A 15,278-nucleotide genomic window follows, 5' to 3' on the forward strand; every position below is an offset into this window, starting at 1 on the left:
AAGAATCAATAAATAGAAAATCTAAAATAAATGCTAGGAAGATTCTATTTACCACAAGAGTCGGCTTCTGATCTGAGTAGGTCTGTATAACACCTGCTATTTTATAATTAAGGGACAAGTCAAATTTAAATTCTGTTTGATTATTGCCATTAGGGAATCCCAGAACTATTTTGCGGAGTTTCACTGGTCGATGATACTCGTCCATCTTCATACATATGGCAGGATGCTTTTCATTTGAGAGCCATTCTGCAATCTAAAATGGAAAGAAATCTATTTTTACATTTATTTTTATTAAAAAACATACCCATCTGGGCATAAGAGTATTTTTTTTGTTTTGTGTTGCTATGTACTTCTGTGCATATTTAGATTTCTCTGTATCTTAAATGTTATAGTGAAAGGGTTATGCTACACGCTGCAACTGAACGTCTTGTTAAATATTCTTTTAATGAAAAGAATAGTAAGACGCCCATTCACCAGACACATAGAGTCGCATCTTAAGAAATGGACGCATCTCCCAATTTCGAGCCAACTGCACATGCGTTTCAATCTGAAAGCATGTGGTGCGTATGAGTCACATGATGCGTTCATAGTAGCAAGTAGTTACGTCTGTGTTGGATTTCAGGCAAATGGAGACAAACCTCAAATTGGAGTTTCAGGGCTGCGAGCATTAAGACGCACGGAACAGTTGTGTCTGATAGACGTGTCATGGGAGTGTTGTGGGCGTGTAGCCCGACTTATGTGCTTGCTTTAGGTGTTTGGACTCAGTTTAAGACCGATCTTTTTCACCCAGCATGGGGCCAGTGGAAGGTAAGATATTAATGGTCACAATTGCAGCACGGAGCAAAAAAAAAAGTAGTTGGTGCAACCAGGACGCATGAAATTCAACAAATATGCATATGAACGGATGGATAGCTTAACTAGCGTTTCTCAGTCCGTAGGCTTTGACAGCCTGACGAAAATTGGGAAGCAGATGAATCCAACTCAGAGAGAAGAGAGAGGTAATGCGCAATGTACAATACTATAGATTTACTGTGCAATAGAAGGCAATGACATGACAGTATTCAATATTTTATTGACACAAAGACATACATCATCAGCATTGGGAATTGTTGCTGAAACTGCCACAAATCGCATAGGCAGATGCACTTCTGTAGTTTTGTTGGCACGAGAAAGCGAAACCTGTATTGTTTTCATTCTGCTGACAACAACTTCAAGAGTTGCTCCTCGGCTTTCATCTTTCACTGTGTGCACCTATAAACGAGGCAAATATGTATAACTACCAGGTACAATATGTAAAGGAGAACTATACTAAAATACTTTGATATTTAGAGGCAAATATTTATACAGCTCTGAAAAACATAGAGAGAATTTTTTTGTTTCAGTTTTCAGGAAAATAATTTACAGTACTTTTCACAGGCAATGTCAACATGAGTGATAAGCTGTTTTTTGTGAAAGTTAAGTCCGTTATAAAAAAAAGTAACACAAAATGGCATAAAGATATGTAACAAAAGAGCCTATTTGTTATACAGTTAGAGATAAATCCAGCTAGAAGGTGCATTTTTGAACCTTGGAAAAAACTATGTTCTGCTAGAGGATGCATTCTCACTCAGGGGGTCATTCAGACCCGCTCGCGAGCGGCAGGACGCTCGCAAGCGGGTCGATGTTCCCCACTGCGCATGCGCACGACGGAGGGAGCTCCGTCGTGCGCATGCACGAGACCCGGCAAGCGACGGGCTCACCATCGCTCCGGGTCTCGCACCAAAGGGGGCGTGCTGTCGATGTTGATTGACAGCACGCCCCCTTTGGTGGGGGTGCCGGGGGCGTGCCTGCCAGACGGAGGCGTTCCCATGGGAACGCCTACCGTCTCTAGCCGGCCCCACTGACATCACTAGTGATGTCAGTGGGAGTGATTTTGGCTCTGATAGAGCCAAAATCACTCCAGGGCTTGCGGCAGCGAGACCCTACCGCAGGGTCTCCGTCGCAAGCCCGATGGTCGCAATGGTCAAGACCATCGCGACCATCATCATGGACACTCGCTATAGCTGTGGATGGTAACCCACAGCAATGCGAGCGTCCATGAGGACGCTCCAGAAAAAGGTAGGAGGGCCCTGATTCAGAGCGAGCGCTCTGGTCAGAGCTTTCAGCTCTGAATCAGGCCCTCAATTCTGTCCAGTATGTATGTATTGAAGGCAAAAGAGGCAATATTCTCTCGGCATGAAAACACATTTCTATTCTTCGACCCTCACATTGCACCATGGTTTATCCAGGTACAAATATGCAGGGCCGTAACTAGTGTAGTGCGACCAGTGCCATGGCACAAGGCACCACAGGTCAGGGGGCGCTGCTTGGGCCTGTCAATTTTCCTGGTTATTATCATTCTCACATGTAGCTTCCTCCTCTTTTATCCCCAGCATCCCTCCCCTATCTCCTCCCCATGAGGCCATGGCCCTTTTTCAGGTACACTATCTTATGTCCCTATTTAAAAAATGGGAGGGGGGGCGCCAATGCTCTTTCTGGCACAGGGCACCAAAAAGTCTAGTTACGGCTCTGCAAATCTGCAGCCTTTAGCTGGATTTACCTCTAACAATTGGCATTGCTTGCATGGAACTAAATTAGTAAATATTCCCTTATGCAGAGTTGTACGCATCTCTGTGGCTGGACCGAACCCATACGTACTCTTGGTTTGATACCCATCACCAATATCAGTGTGCACTTGCAACAGTCGTATCCTTGTTGCAAAATATCTATCTGAAAACAGGTGTATGTACGCTCACGCACAAATTTGAAAGCAAGCAATTCTGTTGATACTCCCTTGCTAGACTTTGCATATGTGTTAAAGTCCTGCACCCCCTATAGTCATGTACACCATGCCCCAGAGCATGACTTGTGTGTAAATTCATGTGCACTAAATATCTAAAATGTTACTTATACCAGACTGTTACCAATTGCAGCACATCATATTGGACAAGGATACTGTAAAACAGATAAAACATGGGCCTACACTCCTCTGACACCACTTTCCCTGCAAATCTCCTTCTCCCACAATCCCGCACCTGCAGAAAGACAAGGCAGCACTATACCACTACAACACTGATGACAGACACCCACATCTACCTCTCAACACCTAACTTCTCCCCTTCATCATGTACCCAGCTGTCTTTTTGATATCTTCATATGGATGTCACAATGATAACTTAAGCTTAACCTGTCCACAACCAAGTTCAGCATCTTATGTACTCTTCAGGCCTTCCCACATCTCTCTCACTGTAAACAACACTACACTCTCCTCTGCTCCTCTTGTCTGCTGCCCAGATGTCACCCTTGATTCCACCCTTTCACTATATACATTTAGTCTCTATCCAAAGCCTGTCGATTCCACTTTTGAAATAGTGCCAGGGTAAAACCCTTTCACACCCCTGATGCTATGAAGACTCTAATTTACTCTTTCCTTATGTGCTACCTCAACTATTGCACATCATCCAGTCTGGACTCCCTCTCACCCATCTCCCCACTCTACTACTTCTCCTGCCCTGCCAATCTCTACAGTGGTTCCCCATTGACTACAGAATCCAATTAATCATCCACTCATTCCTCCCCTACATCACTCCGCATTCACTCCAGGCACATCAACTCTTGGTTGATAATCAAATCCCACTCCCGACGCCAAAACGTATCCAATGAGCCCCCCCCCCCTTATGGAATACATTTCCCCACCTAATCAAGCCCTCCACAAGTCTTAATTTTTTTAATCAGTGTTGAAATACCCACCTGTTAATATCATACTTTTAGTCTCCCATCTAATTACACTCTTGTCTGAAGCTGTCAACATTATCGCTTTGTATTGCCAATCCTTTTGTATTTACCTTGCAAATCCCCACTACATTGCAAGCTCTCAAGAGAAGTGCTCTCTCTAAGTGGCGTTAACAATAGTCCCTGCAGCCCCCACGGTGGTGCCGAATCAGTGAGGTGAGGTCACGCGCAGACTGCTGCTAGGGCAGGCGGCGTGAGTGGCTGCTGGCTGCTAGGACCAGGTCTGTCACCAGTGCGCCAATCAAATCAGGGAGAGGTGAGGGCTGCGGGCGGCAAGCTGTGAGGACAGGCAGGTCGCGGGCCTCTTTTGTACCCTCTTAGCAAAAAGGGTACAAAAATCACCAATGTCTCCTTGCCCTTAGGAAGGGATTGATTACTGTGTGACATAATGTGTTATAATGGGCATTACTGTGTGGCATAATGTGTACGGGGCATTACTGTGTGGCACAATGCTATAAGGGGTATTAATGTGGCATAATGTGTTATAAAGGGCATTACTGTGTGGCATAATGTGTTGTAAGGGGCACTACGATGTGGCATGTGTTATAAGGGGCATTACGATGTGGCTGAATGTGTTGTAAGGGGCATTACGGTGTGGCATGTGTCATAGGGGCATTACGGTGTGGCACAATGTGTTATAAGTGGCATTACTGTATCACAAAACCACACACCTTTTTCGTGAGTGTGCATTCCGGAGGCGCACGCAGAAAAACGTCTTCTTTGGTTTTGTTTTTTTGGTGCTGATGTGGGGGCAGGAGGGGGGGGGGTTCCAGAAACTTTTTTGGCAGGGGGCAGCAAAATTTATAGTTATGCCACTGCCCTCTATCTATTGTTAAATTCTTGTTTGCTCCAAGCTCATCCTCCTGTATATCCTTGTACCATGCCTCTTGCATATACCGTACAACACTTGTTTGGTATATATCATAACTATACAATATTGTGCTGTTTTGTATTTTGCCTGTTAGTCCTCTATGTTGTATTTTCCGACAGTATGGTGCTGCTGAATTCTGTGGTGCCATTAAATAAATAATAAAAATAAAGTATATTGCAAAACCGTTTAATAACACCCAGGATCATAACACAAAGTATATGTGACCCAGCAAAACATTAAGTTTGGTACATTATGCCTTTTATCACAGAACAGTATAAAACAGGTAAAAGTTTACAATATGGGCTTTTGGACAGCAACATGTATTTTATTGTTATACCAATATTGGTACATGATGTAGGTCAAGATGGGCCAGGAAAGGATTTAATATTCTATCTGTCTATCTATCTATCTATCTATCTATCTATCTATCTATCTATCTATCTATCCTATCTATCACTACAATAGAGAATAGGACAAGGAGAGCTCCATAGTGCATACATGTTTTAATATAATAAAAGCATTAAAAAGGAACACTTGGTAACAGTTGTGCTCGTACCAAATATACAACGGTGTGGGCTGGTTACCACATGATTCAATATAAATTATCCACTGGCAACTCTGCTCACCACTCGCATTAGGAAGAACACAGGTCCACCGTGTGCGCCGCTGGTAACAGCAGGTGCAGCATCTAAGATCACGCTGTCCACCGGGGTTGGAGCCAAACACTGGAAGGAAGATGATGGATCACCTTGGCCACGCCCTAACGCATTTCGTATCTTACTTCGTCAGAGGGCTGGCCAGGTGACGACACACCACTCATTTTAAAAGGCAAATAAGCCAATCACATTACAAGGACCATCATTATTCACTTAATACTATTAATAATATATTATAAGGGCACAGTCGTGCCCTTATATTAATGCTGTATTGAAAAAAACAGAAATCTCCATAGAGATTTCCAGAGGGGGGGGGGGCATGGTGTTTGAGGGGATACACCTCAAAAGCTATAGGAGGTACCGAGCTGAAATTTGACACGGGGCGGTGGGTGACGGGTTGATAGTATAGTGTGGTTTAAAAAATAGAAGTTGAATATTGTCTTTTGCTGTGTAACTACAGGTCCCAGCAAGCCTCCGCCGCATGCTGGTACCTGGAGAACCACAAGTACCAGCATGCGGGGATTTAGGGGCCCACTGGTACCTGTAGTTCTGCAGCAAAATAAGTATTTAAATAAACACAGGACACACACACTGTACAAAGTAAAAGTTTTTAAACATACATGCACTCACACATGTACACACTCATGCATACATACTCACCTATGTATCCCTGTAGCCATCTGCCCCCTTCTCCAGTAGATTATCCATAGGGTACCTGAAAAAAAACATACTCACCGTCTCCTATGCGTAGACTAGTCCTCTTCGGTCCAATGCTGGTGAGGCTTGCTGGGACCAGTAGTTCTACTGCAAAAGACAATATTATACTTCTATTTTTTTACACCACATTACACTATCAACCCGGCACCCACTGCCCCAGGGGTGCCGGGGATAGCCCCAGGCTATCAGCCTAGGCCTGGGGTGCCTATGAGAGGGTGACCCCTTTATTGGGGGGTCCCCAGCTCCCCAGGAATCCCCGGCCTAGGTCAGGGTTGATGCCCTGGCTGGGCTCCCCTGCTAGAAAATGTCCGGTGCTGGTCATGGAAAATACAGGGGAACCCTACTACTTTTTCCCCCTGTATTTCTATAACCAGGACCGGCTCAGAGCCCAGTGCTGGTTGCGCTGAATACGGGGGACCCCTACGTAATTTGTCCCCCGTATTTTGGCAACCAGGACTGGTTCTGATTTGCCTGGTGCTGGTTGTGCTTTCTACGGGGGACCCCTCCGTCGTTTGTCCTCCATATTTTCACAACCAAGACGAGCGGTGAAAAGCCCAGGGCTGGTTGTCTTTGGGGGGGGGGGGGTGATGTCCCTTTTTTTATTTCACACAAATTCTAATCCTACCACAGATGCATAGATGGATCTCACTGATTTATCCATGCATCTGTGTCTTATTTTCTCTGATGCATGCCCAGCGCCAGTGAGCACCTCTGTCGCCCGCTGATGCCCCTGTGCACTGCTGCCACTGGCCCGCATGCCGCTGCCCCGCACTCCTGCAGCCCGCTTCCATAGCCGTCTCGCCCTTTGCATCCCCAAAACACCTCCTGTGTTCCCGGCTTTCCTCCACCTGGCTTTCCTCCACCTGCGCTAGTGTACCATTTTGTTGCCCTTCTCCCATGCAGGTGGCCCGGTTTGCTCCTCCAAACCCTGATAGTAAGTTTAAAAAAAGCAATGAAATTCCATAATAAAAAAAACTTACGGTTTCACATGTCCCATTAAGGCTTCTTAGACATGATCTGAAATTTCACAAAACCTACTGTCTACCACTCAAACTTCAAAAAGCAATGAAATTACGATCATTAAGGCTGACGCCTTAATGGACGTGTTCCTTGCGTAATATGGTATGCCATGACACCATGTGGCTAACTGTAGATTCAGAACTCTCACAGAGTGAGATTGCTGTCAGTTACAAAATGGTGGAGCTGCTAATTTACAGATTTGTGTGCTCATTGGAATACACACATGCAGTCTATGCAACTGAGGTCTGAGCAGTTATGTGGCACACACAACTCATTCAGTGCCCACAATCTTCCCATTCACTCACCACAATAATCCCACTGGGTTCCAACATTCTGTGAGAGTGCTTAAGCTGCAGTTAACCATAGAGTGTGATGGCATACCATATCTGTATTACGTAAGGAACAGGTCCATTAAGGCGTCAGCCTTAATGATCGTAATTTCATTGCTTTTTGTAGTTTGAGTGTCAGAAATTCAATAGGTTTTGTGAAATTTCAGATCATGTCTAAGAAACCTGAATGGCACATGTGAAACCGTAAGGTTTTTTGTCTATGGAATATTATATATACATATATATATATATATATATATATATATATAGAGAGAGAGAGAGAGAGAGAGAGGGAGACACTGCCTGGGGAAAGGACAGTCTTTTGTGTTTCCTACCCCATTAACATATGGTCTACCCTACACACAAATGCTGCGAGTACGTAGGATCACCAGCGATCCATCTAAGGTCAAAGAGGCTTTGGCCAAGATGGTTGAGAAGTTCTGCACCCGTAGTTATGACTTACAACATCTATTATGCGTCAAACGTAAACATAAGTGCTTGGTCTTTCTAGACAGTATTTGCTAAAGGGACATTCAAAACCTAAAGATTCCAGTAAGTTAATTTGGGTTAACATCTACAACAATGTCAGTTCTGACATTAATAAAATTTCTAAGTCTCATTGGTCAATTATAAACACGGACCCTAAACTTCAATCGCTGCAAAATAAAAAAAATCATGAAATCTTATCAAAGAGGTCGTAACCTCAAGGACTTTTTAGTGAAAAATGATGTTTCCTTAGATAGATCTCATAACATGAGTGGACATTTTTTTGGATTCCAAAGCCCTGCATGTTTTAAGAGCGTCAATTGTGCTACCTGTACCTATATGGTTACCAGTGACTAATTTTTTCACCCTTATTCTGGGAAAAGATCCGCCAACAAGTGACTTGCGCTACAAAATTTGTAGTGTACCTTATTAGTTGCCCCTTTAGTCGTCACTATGTTGGCAAAACTGAGAGGGCTTTTAAAGAACGCATGGCAGCACATCGGTCATCCATCAAATTGGCTCTGTCATCAGGATCTAGCGACCAACCAGTCACCCGTCATTTCCGGGAAGCCAAACACAGTTTGGCAACTCTTAAGGTGCCCACACACATACCGATGTGCACACGATCAGCCGATGTGTACGATTTCCCTTGAAACTCTCCCCGGCAGCTCTGCACACGATCTCCACACGATATGCACACCATTTGGTGTCCAATCTTCATACGATCTCTCCTGCATGCAGACTTTTCACTGTGTATTGTATCCTAGATTGTCAGATCTGCACAGCAGATCTGAAGATGCGATGTGCGACCAGCGGGGACACGCATCGCATCATGAGTGGGGACACACAATTTCATCATATTTTACACAATCTGTCGTTCCTCCAATGCGTTGGAATCGGCCAGATCGGGTAAAATATCCCTATGTGTGTGGGCAGCTTAACATATCGGATTACTGAACATATTCCAATTCCTGTACGAGGAGGAGATCATTCCTAAATGTTATTAAAAGCAGAGTCTCAATGGATTTTCCAAATGGATACCTTGGCCCCCAGGGGGCTGAATGAAAATTTGGGCCTGTCATGTTTTTTGTAAACCATCTTTGAGCCTCTGTAATCCCCCTTTTTTTTACAGTATGGCATACAGTTTTTTTCATATATTATTTAATTGTCTTTATTCATTTATTGTCTTTACTATGTCATTGCTTCATTTACTGTATGTATTAATTCTGTTTGTATGGCAATATGACGTGCCCCCAAAAATATTTCTTCTTTCCCTCCCGCTTCTGGGGAGGAACCCTCTGATCTTAGGGTGCACCACCAACACAATGATATTATATATCTAAACCAAAAAAATCTTGGATGTTGGTTCTACATATGTTGCTATATGAGACAATTTATTGAAAAAAAGGGTCTTGTGCAGAATCAATTCCCTCCCCCCCACATGGCAGTATGACTGCTTGTATTCTATTTTCAGTGACACTCGTGTCCTCTTATGTAGATGCAGCCATTGCTTCATGCCGTTTTTTTTGTTTTTGTTTCTGGTTGTTACCATAGTAATCCTGTGTTCCATTTTGATAGGCTTATGTAATCACGTGGTGTGGTCTCTCCGAGTCCCCGTGCGGCGCATCCTCATGATGTCATTAATTTGAGGCGACAGCAGCGGGCGGAGGCATGGACAGTCTCACAAGTATTTAGGCAAGTTGTCATTGCTCATGTATCACTTGCACCCTGACGAAAATGCGTGAATAGAGCATTGAAACGTTGGATCAAATACTGCTGTGTGTCAATTATTTCTGATAGCCGCCAGTTTGGAATCTTTTATGAGGCTACATGGACCACATGCATGGCATGCCCCTTTAAAATATATTTAAATATATATATATATATATATATATATGTGTGTGTGTCTATATATATGAAGTTGGAACACACTTCTAACAGAATGCGTTTAACGGCACTCAGAACAGATTTAAAAAGCATACTGTAGGTAATCAATGCATGCACTCTCTTTCTGCACAACCAGACAAAATTCTGTATGATAATTACCTGCATCAGGCATAAGGATATACTTATTATGGAAGTGGTTCTATGCTGATTAAAAATTTCCATCAAAGATGTAAACTTCTCAGCTTTAAAGACTTTTCCATATTTAAGGACTCGAGAAGTCGGTTCACATCGGCACTGCCATTACTAATTTATGAGAATGCCTGCTTGATTGATATTTTTATGCATTGATTTTAATAGTCCCTCTTCTCGGTTTTAGACATTGTAGCCTATTTTATCTGTGTTTTCACAACATGTTTTTACTATAGGTACCATTTGTATTTTACTATTTTTTTTTAATATTTCATACTGTCACTTCAATATATTACTTTTTATAAACATTGCACCTATTTAATTTTACCAGTCACCATGCCGATATTCATTTTACACACTCATTTACATACACGCCAAGGGACTAACCACTACGCCTAGGAACACAAAAACACTCTCTTCCTGAACAGCATCCCCATTGCATGCTACCGTCTGTGTGATGTTTTCTTATACAGTACAAAGTAACTGTCATCATTTTATTAAATAATTACCTCATCTATAAGAAAAAGACGTACAAGTTGAACCAAGGTATTGTCTCTCCATTTCCTAGTCATGTTATCCCATTTTTCCTGAATAACATAAATAATAATGTACATGCTTTATATTCAGATAAATAGTATAAATAAATAAATAAATAAATATATGCAAGGCTAGTAAGATATAGGAAGATGCACATGAATAATAAAATTATAAAATTGAAGACAGATTGTACTTCAAAAGCAACAGCTATTTCACACAGTTATATTGTGCTTTCTGACAATATGCTGTACTGGGATACTCTTAGGAGGGCTCACTTACTAGCATAACATTTATTTGCCCTATATCATACTAATGTATCAGACACTTGCTTTTATTATCTTACTTGCTATACACAGTTAACATGCGAATTACTGATTAGCTGTTATGGTTCAGACTGAACGTAAATGCATAGGTGAATCCTATTGTGTCCTCCCTCTATTGCGATTGCTGCAAAGGACTTCAAACCTGCTGTATGACTTTTTAAGATCAATAAATGGTGGCTGCTGTATTTTTAAATGTTTTTCTATTTTATTACATTTTGACCTGTTACATATACATAAAGCGCAGCAAACTAACCGGCTATATGATAACTACACCCACTCCTGTCTACTAGGCAAGCAATATAATCCTATAGTTTATATAATATTGTTGGTATAGAGCTGGTCTTCATTTAAAACATTACATAATAAATGCTATGACCTGCGTATATCCTTGCACACTTTTATCAAATATCTTCACATCTCCCCAAAAATGTAATCTGACGCACAGCTGCATGCTGTAGGCCTGATTCAGAGTTATACGCAATGCCGATACTTATGCAGTTGAGAAACAATCAGTAAACTGCGTATGCGTCTAAGTTGCACTGCTCTGCTTCAAGGTACATTACCAGGGCTGTAGAGAGCAGTTCCGGATCCCTCTGCAGTTGGGACGTGGCTTAATCACATGGGCATGGCCACGCCCCCTATAAAAAATATAAAATAATTGTGGCGCATCATGCGCCACCAGGGTGCACCTTGCACCGCTCAGCCAGGGGCAGATCCAGGGGGGAAAATGCAATCAGTGCGATCACTCCCAGATGATACTGCTGCTGAGCTCAGCAGCAGCAGGCTCCTGTGAACCACCGCAGCGCAGCACACAGTGTGCTGGGCTGGGGAGAGTAGCTTCTGCATCTGCTGGGCAAGAGGGGACAGGGTGGTGGTGGTGGACCCAGGCCCCTGCTGGGCCCCTCCAACAAGCACAGGTATTTAGTACCTGTTCCCTCCCCCCTCTCGACACCTATGCACATTAATGTATTAGCTCACTATTTATTTGCAGTGTGATTGACAGTCAGGGAGTGTTTGGGGTAGGTAATGGGTTGTGGCAGTATATAACACATGCATGCTGCGACCATTTCAGGGGAGTGTCCCAGCCTGCGTATGCGATCCCGTACGCAAGAAATATCTCTCTTGTGTCTCAGTCCCTGCGGCCATTTTGTGCAACCATAGGGTTACTCAGAAGACAGATAACTGAATTATCTGCAACCGATGATGCATATTTGTGATTTGCAAAGCCAGAAGTGGGCGTCTCAACATATTCCTCAATGTCTGCGACATTTGCATATTTTCATACATTCGCTGCATACACAGAAACAGTAGCAATGGCGTACAACTCGAAATCAGTCCCTATATACTGGAGAAAACACCAAATGGCTGTTGCTGATAAACATCTGCTGTATACTCACAGGAGTTGTCATGATAATGTGAGCATACTGAATTTCAAACAAGTCATCCACCCCTGTATCTCCTGTCAGCTCCTTACAAATCAGTCCAATGGGTTCAAATTTTTCTTTCCAATCATCAAATCTTTGGCCACATAAGGCTTTAATGGGTGCCACTAAAATTACATGAACACATATCAATTTGTGAGATGTAATTGGGTATTCATTAACATTTAAGAACTAATAATTAACAGCAGTTACATAATAACAAACAGGTATATAAATACATGTATGTGTAATCTTCCTAAAAAGTCAAACACTAAATATTTCTATTTTACATTTGCCCAATAGTTAACAGACTACTTGGAATGTCGGGAGGTGCGCCATGCTTACAGCAGTGAGCAGGTGTTGCATTGTGTACAGGTGTGTTGCGTGCACCTGCTACCCATGTGATCAGAAATGAACGGTTGTTTTTAGGGTGTAGTTCTCGGGTGACACAGTGGGGCTGATGTTTCAAGAGGTGCAAAGAGGAGACAAGTGGAGATGTTGCCCATAGCAATCAATTACAGTAGCTTCCAATGTCGGCAAGTACATACACTTACAGCATTTTACACCTGACAGCAGTACAACTGTATACATGATGAATTACCATAATGTTTACAGTTGTACTGCCAGCATGCGTAAAATGCTTAAAGTAGCTTGCCGACATCGCTATGCCTGCCTTCCAGGGTCTACATACTGCTTGTGTACTGGCAATACTGTATGTCTCTGATGCTAGGAGGATTAGTGAGCCTGATTAAGAGCCGCACACAGGGGGTCATTCAGACCCGCTCGCGAGCAGCAGTACGCTCGCAAGCGGGTCGATGTTCCCCACTGCGCATGCGCACGACGGAGGGAGCTCCGTCGTGCGCATGCGCGAGACCCGGGGTGCGACGGGCTTTACATCGCTCCGGGTCTCGCACCAAAGGGGGCGTGCTGTCGATGTTGATTGACAGCACGCCCCCTTTGGTGGGCGTGCCGGGGGCGTGCCTGCCAGATGGAGGCGTTCCCATGGGAACGCCTACCGTCTGAAGACGGCCCCACTGACATCACTAGTGATGTCAATGGGAGTGATTTTGGCTCTGATAGAGCCAAAATCACTCCAGGGCTTGTGGCAGGGAGACCCTACCGCAGGGTCTCCATCGCAAGTCCGATGGTCGCGATGGTCAAGACCATCGCGACCATCTTTTTGGCCGCTCGCATATGCTGTGGGTGGCCACCCACAGCTATACGAGCGGCCAGGAGTCCGCTCCATTTTCATGGAGGAGGGCCCTGATTCAGAGCGAGCGCTCTGGTCAGAGCGTCCGGCTCTGAATAAGGCCCACAATCCACACACAATGCCAATGTTCATGTAGATGATGGATTATTTGCAACTGCACAAGCGCAGACATTTCTGAAAACCCCTATGGCGCATGCGTTACACAGAGTGTATGCACAAAGCTGCTGTTGCGATTCATTAGACAATATGAGAAAGGTTGCGGAAATGAAATGGGCGGTGACTGGGAGTTGGCTACTAATGCCCAGAACAATGACCCGTTCAGGGAGCGTGTTATGGGAGTGTTGTGAGCTTGCCAATGCACAGCAGCTGCATTTACAGATGCTCAGCCGCAAGCGTAGAGGCCATGGTCAGACAGAGAAACTGCACCTATCATAGAGCTGGTGCAAGTTTTGATGGTGTGACCGATGGTGGCGTATAAGGACACACCAATCTCTATTACAGCGAGCATGGGCACTATGGTCAGCCTAGCATTTGTTTAGGTGCTCAGAACCCGTCAGCCTCCCAGTACTGCTTTTAGTTAATGTGGGCTAAGGCTACTACATTGACTTTATTTCAGCTTCCATTATGGCAAGCTGGGTGGTAACACCAGCAGAAATACAGAAACATGCCCCCACGTAGGTGATACCTCTAGACTGCTCTTACCTGAGGAACAGGTTGTTTTGGCAATTCATAGTAGTGTTTATAATTATCATGGATATAAACATACTGTTACTCTATGTATGCTATATTATACATTAGGCTGTTAGGAGGCTTTGGTAGAAATATAATATATAAAACATGATTTATTTGTGCTGTACTTACTGTATACTATCTTAACATGTATCCAAGGAGCTGGCGCTTCCATTAGTAATCGAACAATTGCTATTTCAAAAATCACTGTCTTCCCGGACCCCGTTGGAGCACACATCACAAAATTTTTATCTGAATACAGAAGCTAGATGGAGAATTTAAATAACTGATTAAATAAAAATACTGTGTAAATAAAAATGTTCGTTCTTAACTTACTATATAAAGGCATTATCCAGATATGAGGCAAAATAAGGGATACGTGTGCCTTTAGCCCACATTGGAAATGATGTATAAAAGTATACTTATGTCCATGTAAAGTTATTTGCTTATCTTCGACTCATGACAAAAAACTAGAGGTGGTGCGCTAATTAGAGTATATATACCTTACATATACTTGACATGACAGAAATAATGATCAAGACGCCATATAGAAAATTAATAAAAAAATCTTGTTATTGTAAAATGAATCATAACAAATTTACACATATAAAAAGCTGAACACTCTATGTGCCTGATTCAGCAAGGAACGCAGTTGATTATACGCACGCAATCAGTCAATTAATTTGCACTGCGCATGCATCGCAGTTAGCATTCCAGATGCCGTGTTCGAAACTGCAGAGGTTACGCAGACCCATGGCAGAGTGATTGACAGGAAGTGCCGTTTGTGGGTGGTGATGGGGGAGATGGGTGGTCGGGCGAGCGCAGACGTGCCAGTGCGTTTCAACGCTATTGCAGGGGCATGCACAAATTAGCCACTGCGATACCAGATGCCACCTGAGGTCTCATAGCGTGCGCAGAAGTAAGCAATTCCTGAGTAATGTCTGGGCTTCCCTAACTGTCCGATGTTTCTCGATGTTAGCGATTGTTTCTCTATGTTGTCAAAGTATACGGATGTGACTAAGGGGAAGTGGGTGTCTTTATGTTAGGCTGCAATCGCAATACGAATGCAAAAATTTACATGTCACCGTTGATA

The 15,278-nt window shown here is 43.4% G+C and overlaps 1 protein-coding gene across 1 annotated transcript in view; it reads right to left on the reverse strand.

Moving 5' to 3' along the window:
• The window catches only part of HFM1 (helicase for meiosis 1), a 236,775-nt gene that overhangs the window by 141,341 nt on the left and 80,156 nt on the right, over window positions 1-15,278 (reverse strand). Inside the window, exons 8-12 of the mRNA XM_088444870.1 lie at window positions 14,318-14,450; window positions 12,223-12,374; window positions 10,475-10,552; window positions 1,090-1,251; window positions 53-253 (exon numbers count right to left, since the gene is read on the reverse strand). Coding sequence (XP_088300996.1) covers window positions 53-253; window positions 1,090-1,251; window positions 10,475-10,552; window positions 12,223-12,374; window positions 14,318-14,450 — 726 coding nt within the window. The remainder of the gene's footprint in view (window positions 1-52; window positions 254-1,089; window positions 1,252-10,474; window positions 10,553-12,222; window positions 12,375-14,317; window positions 14,451-15,278) is intronic.

Source organism: Taudactylus pleione, unplaced genomic scaffold, assembly GCF_031769625.1.
Source record: "Taudactylus pleione unplaced genomic scaffold, aTauple2 ptg000373l, whole genome shotgun sequence".
In the NCBI taxonomy this organism is placed as follows: Eukaryota; Metazoa; Chordata; class Amphibia; order Anura; family Myobatrachidae; genus Taudactylus; species Taudactylus pleione.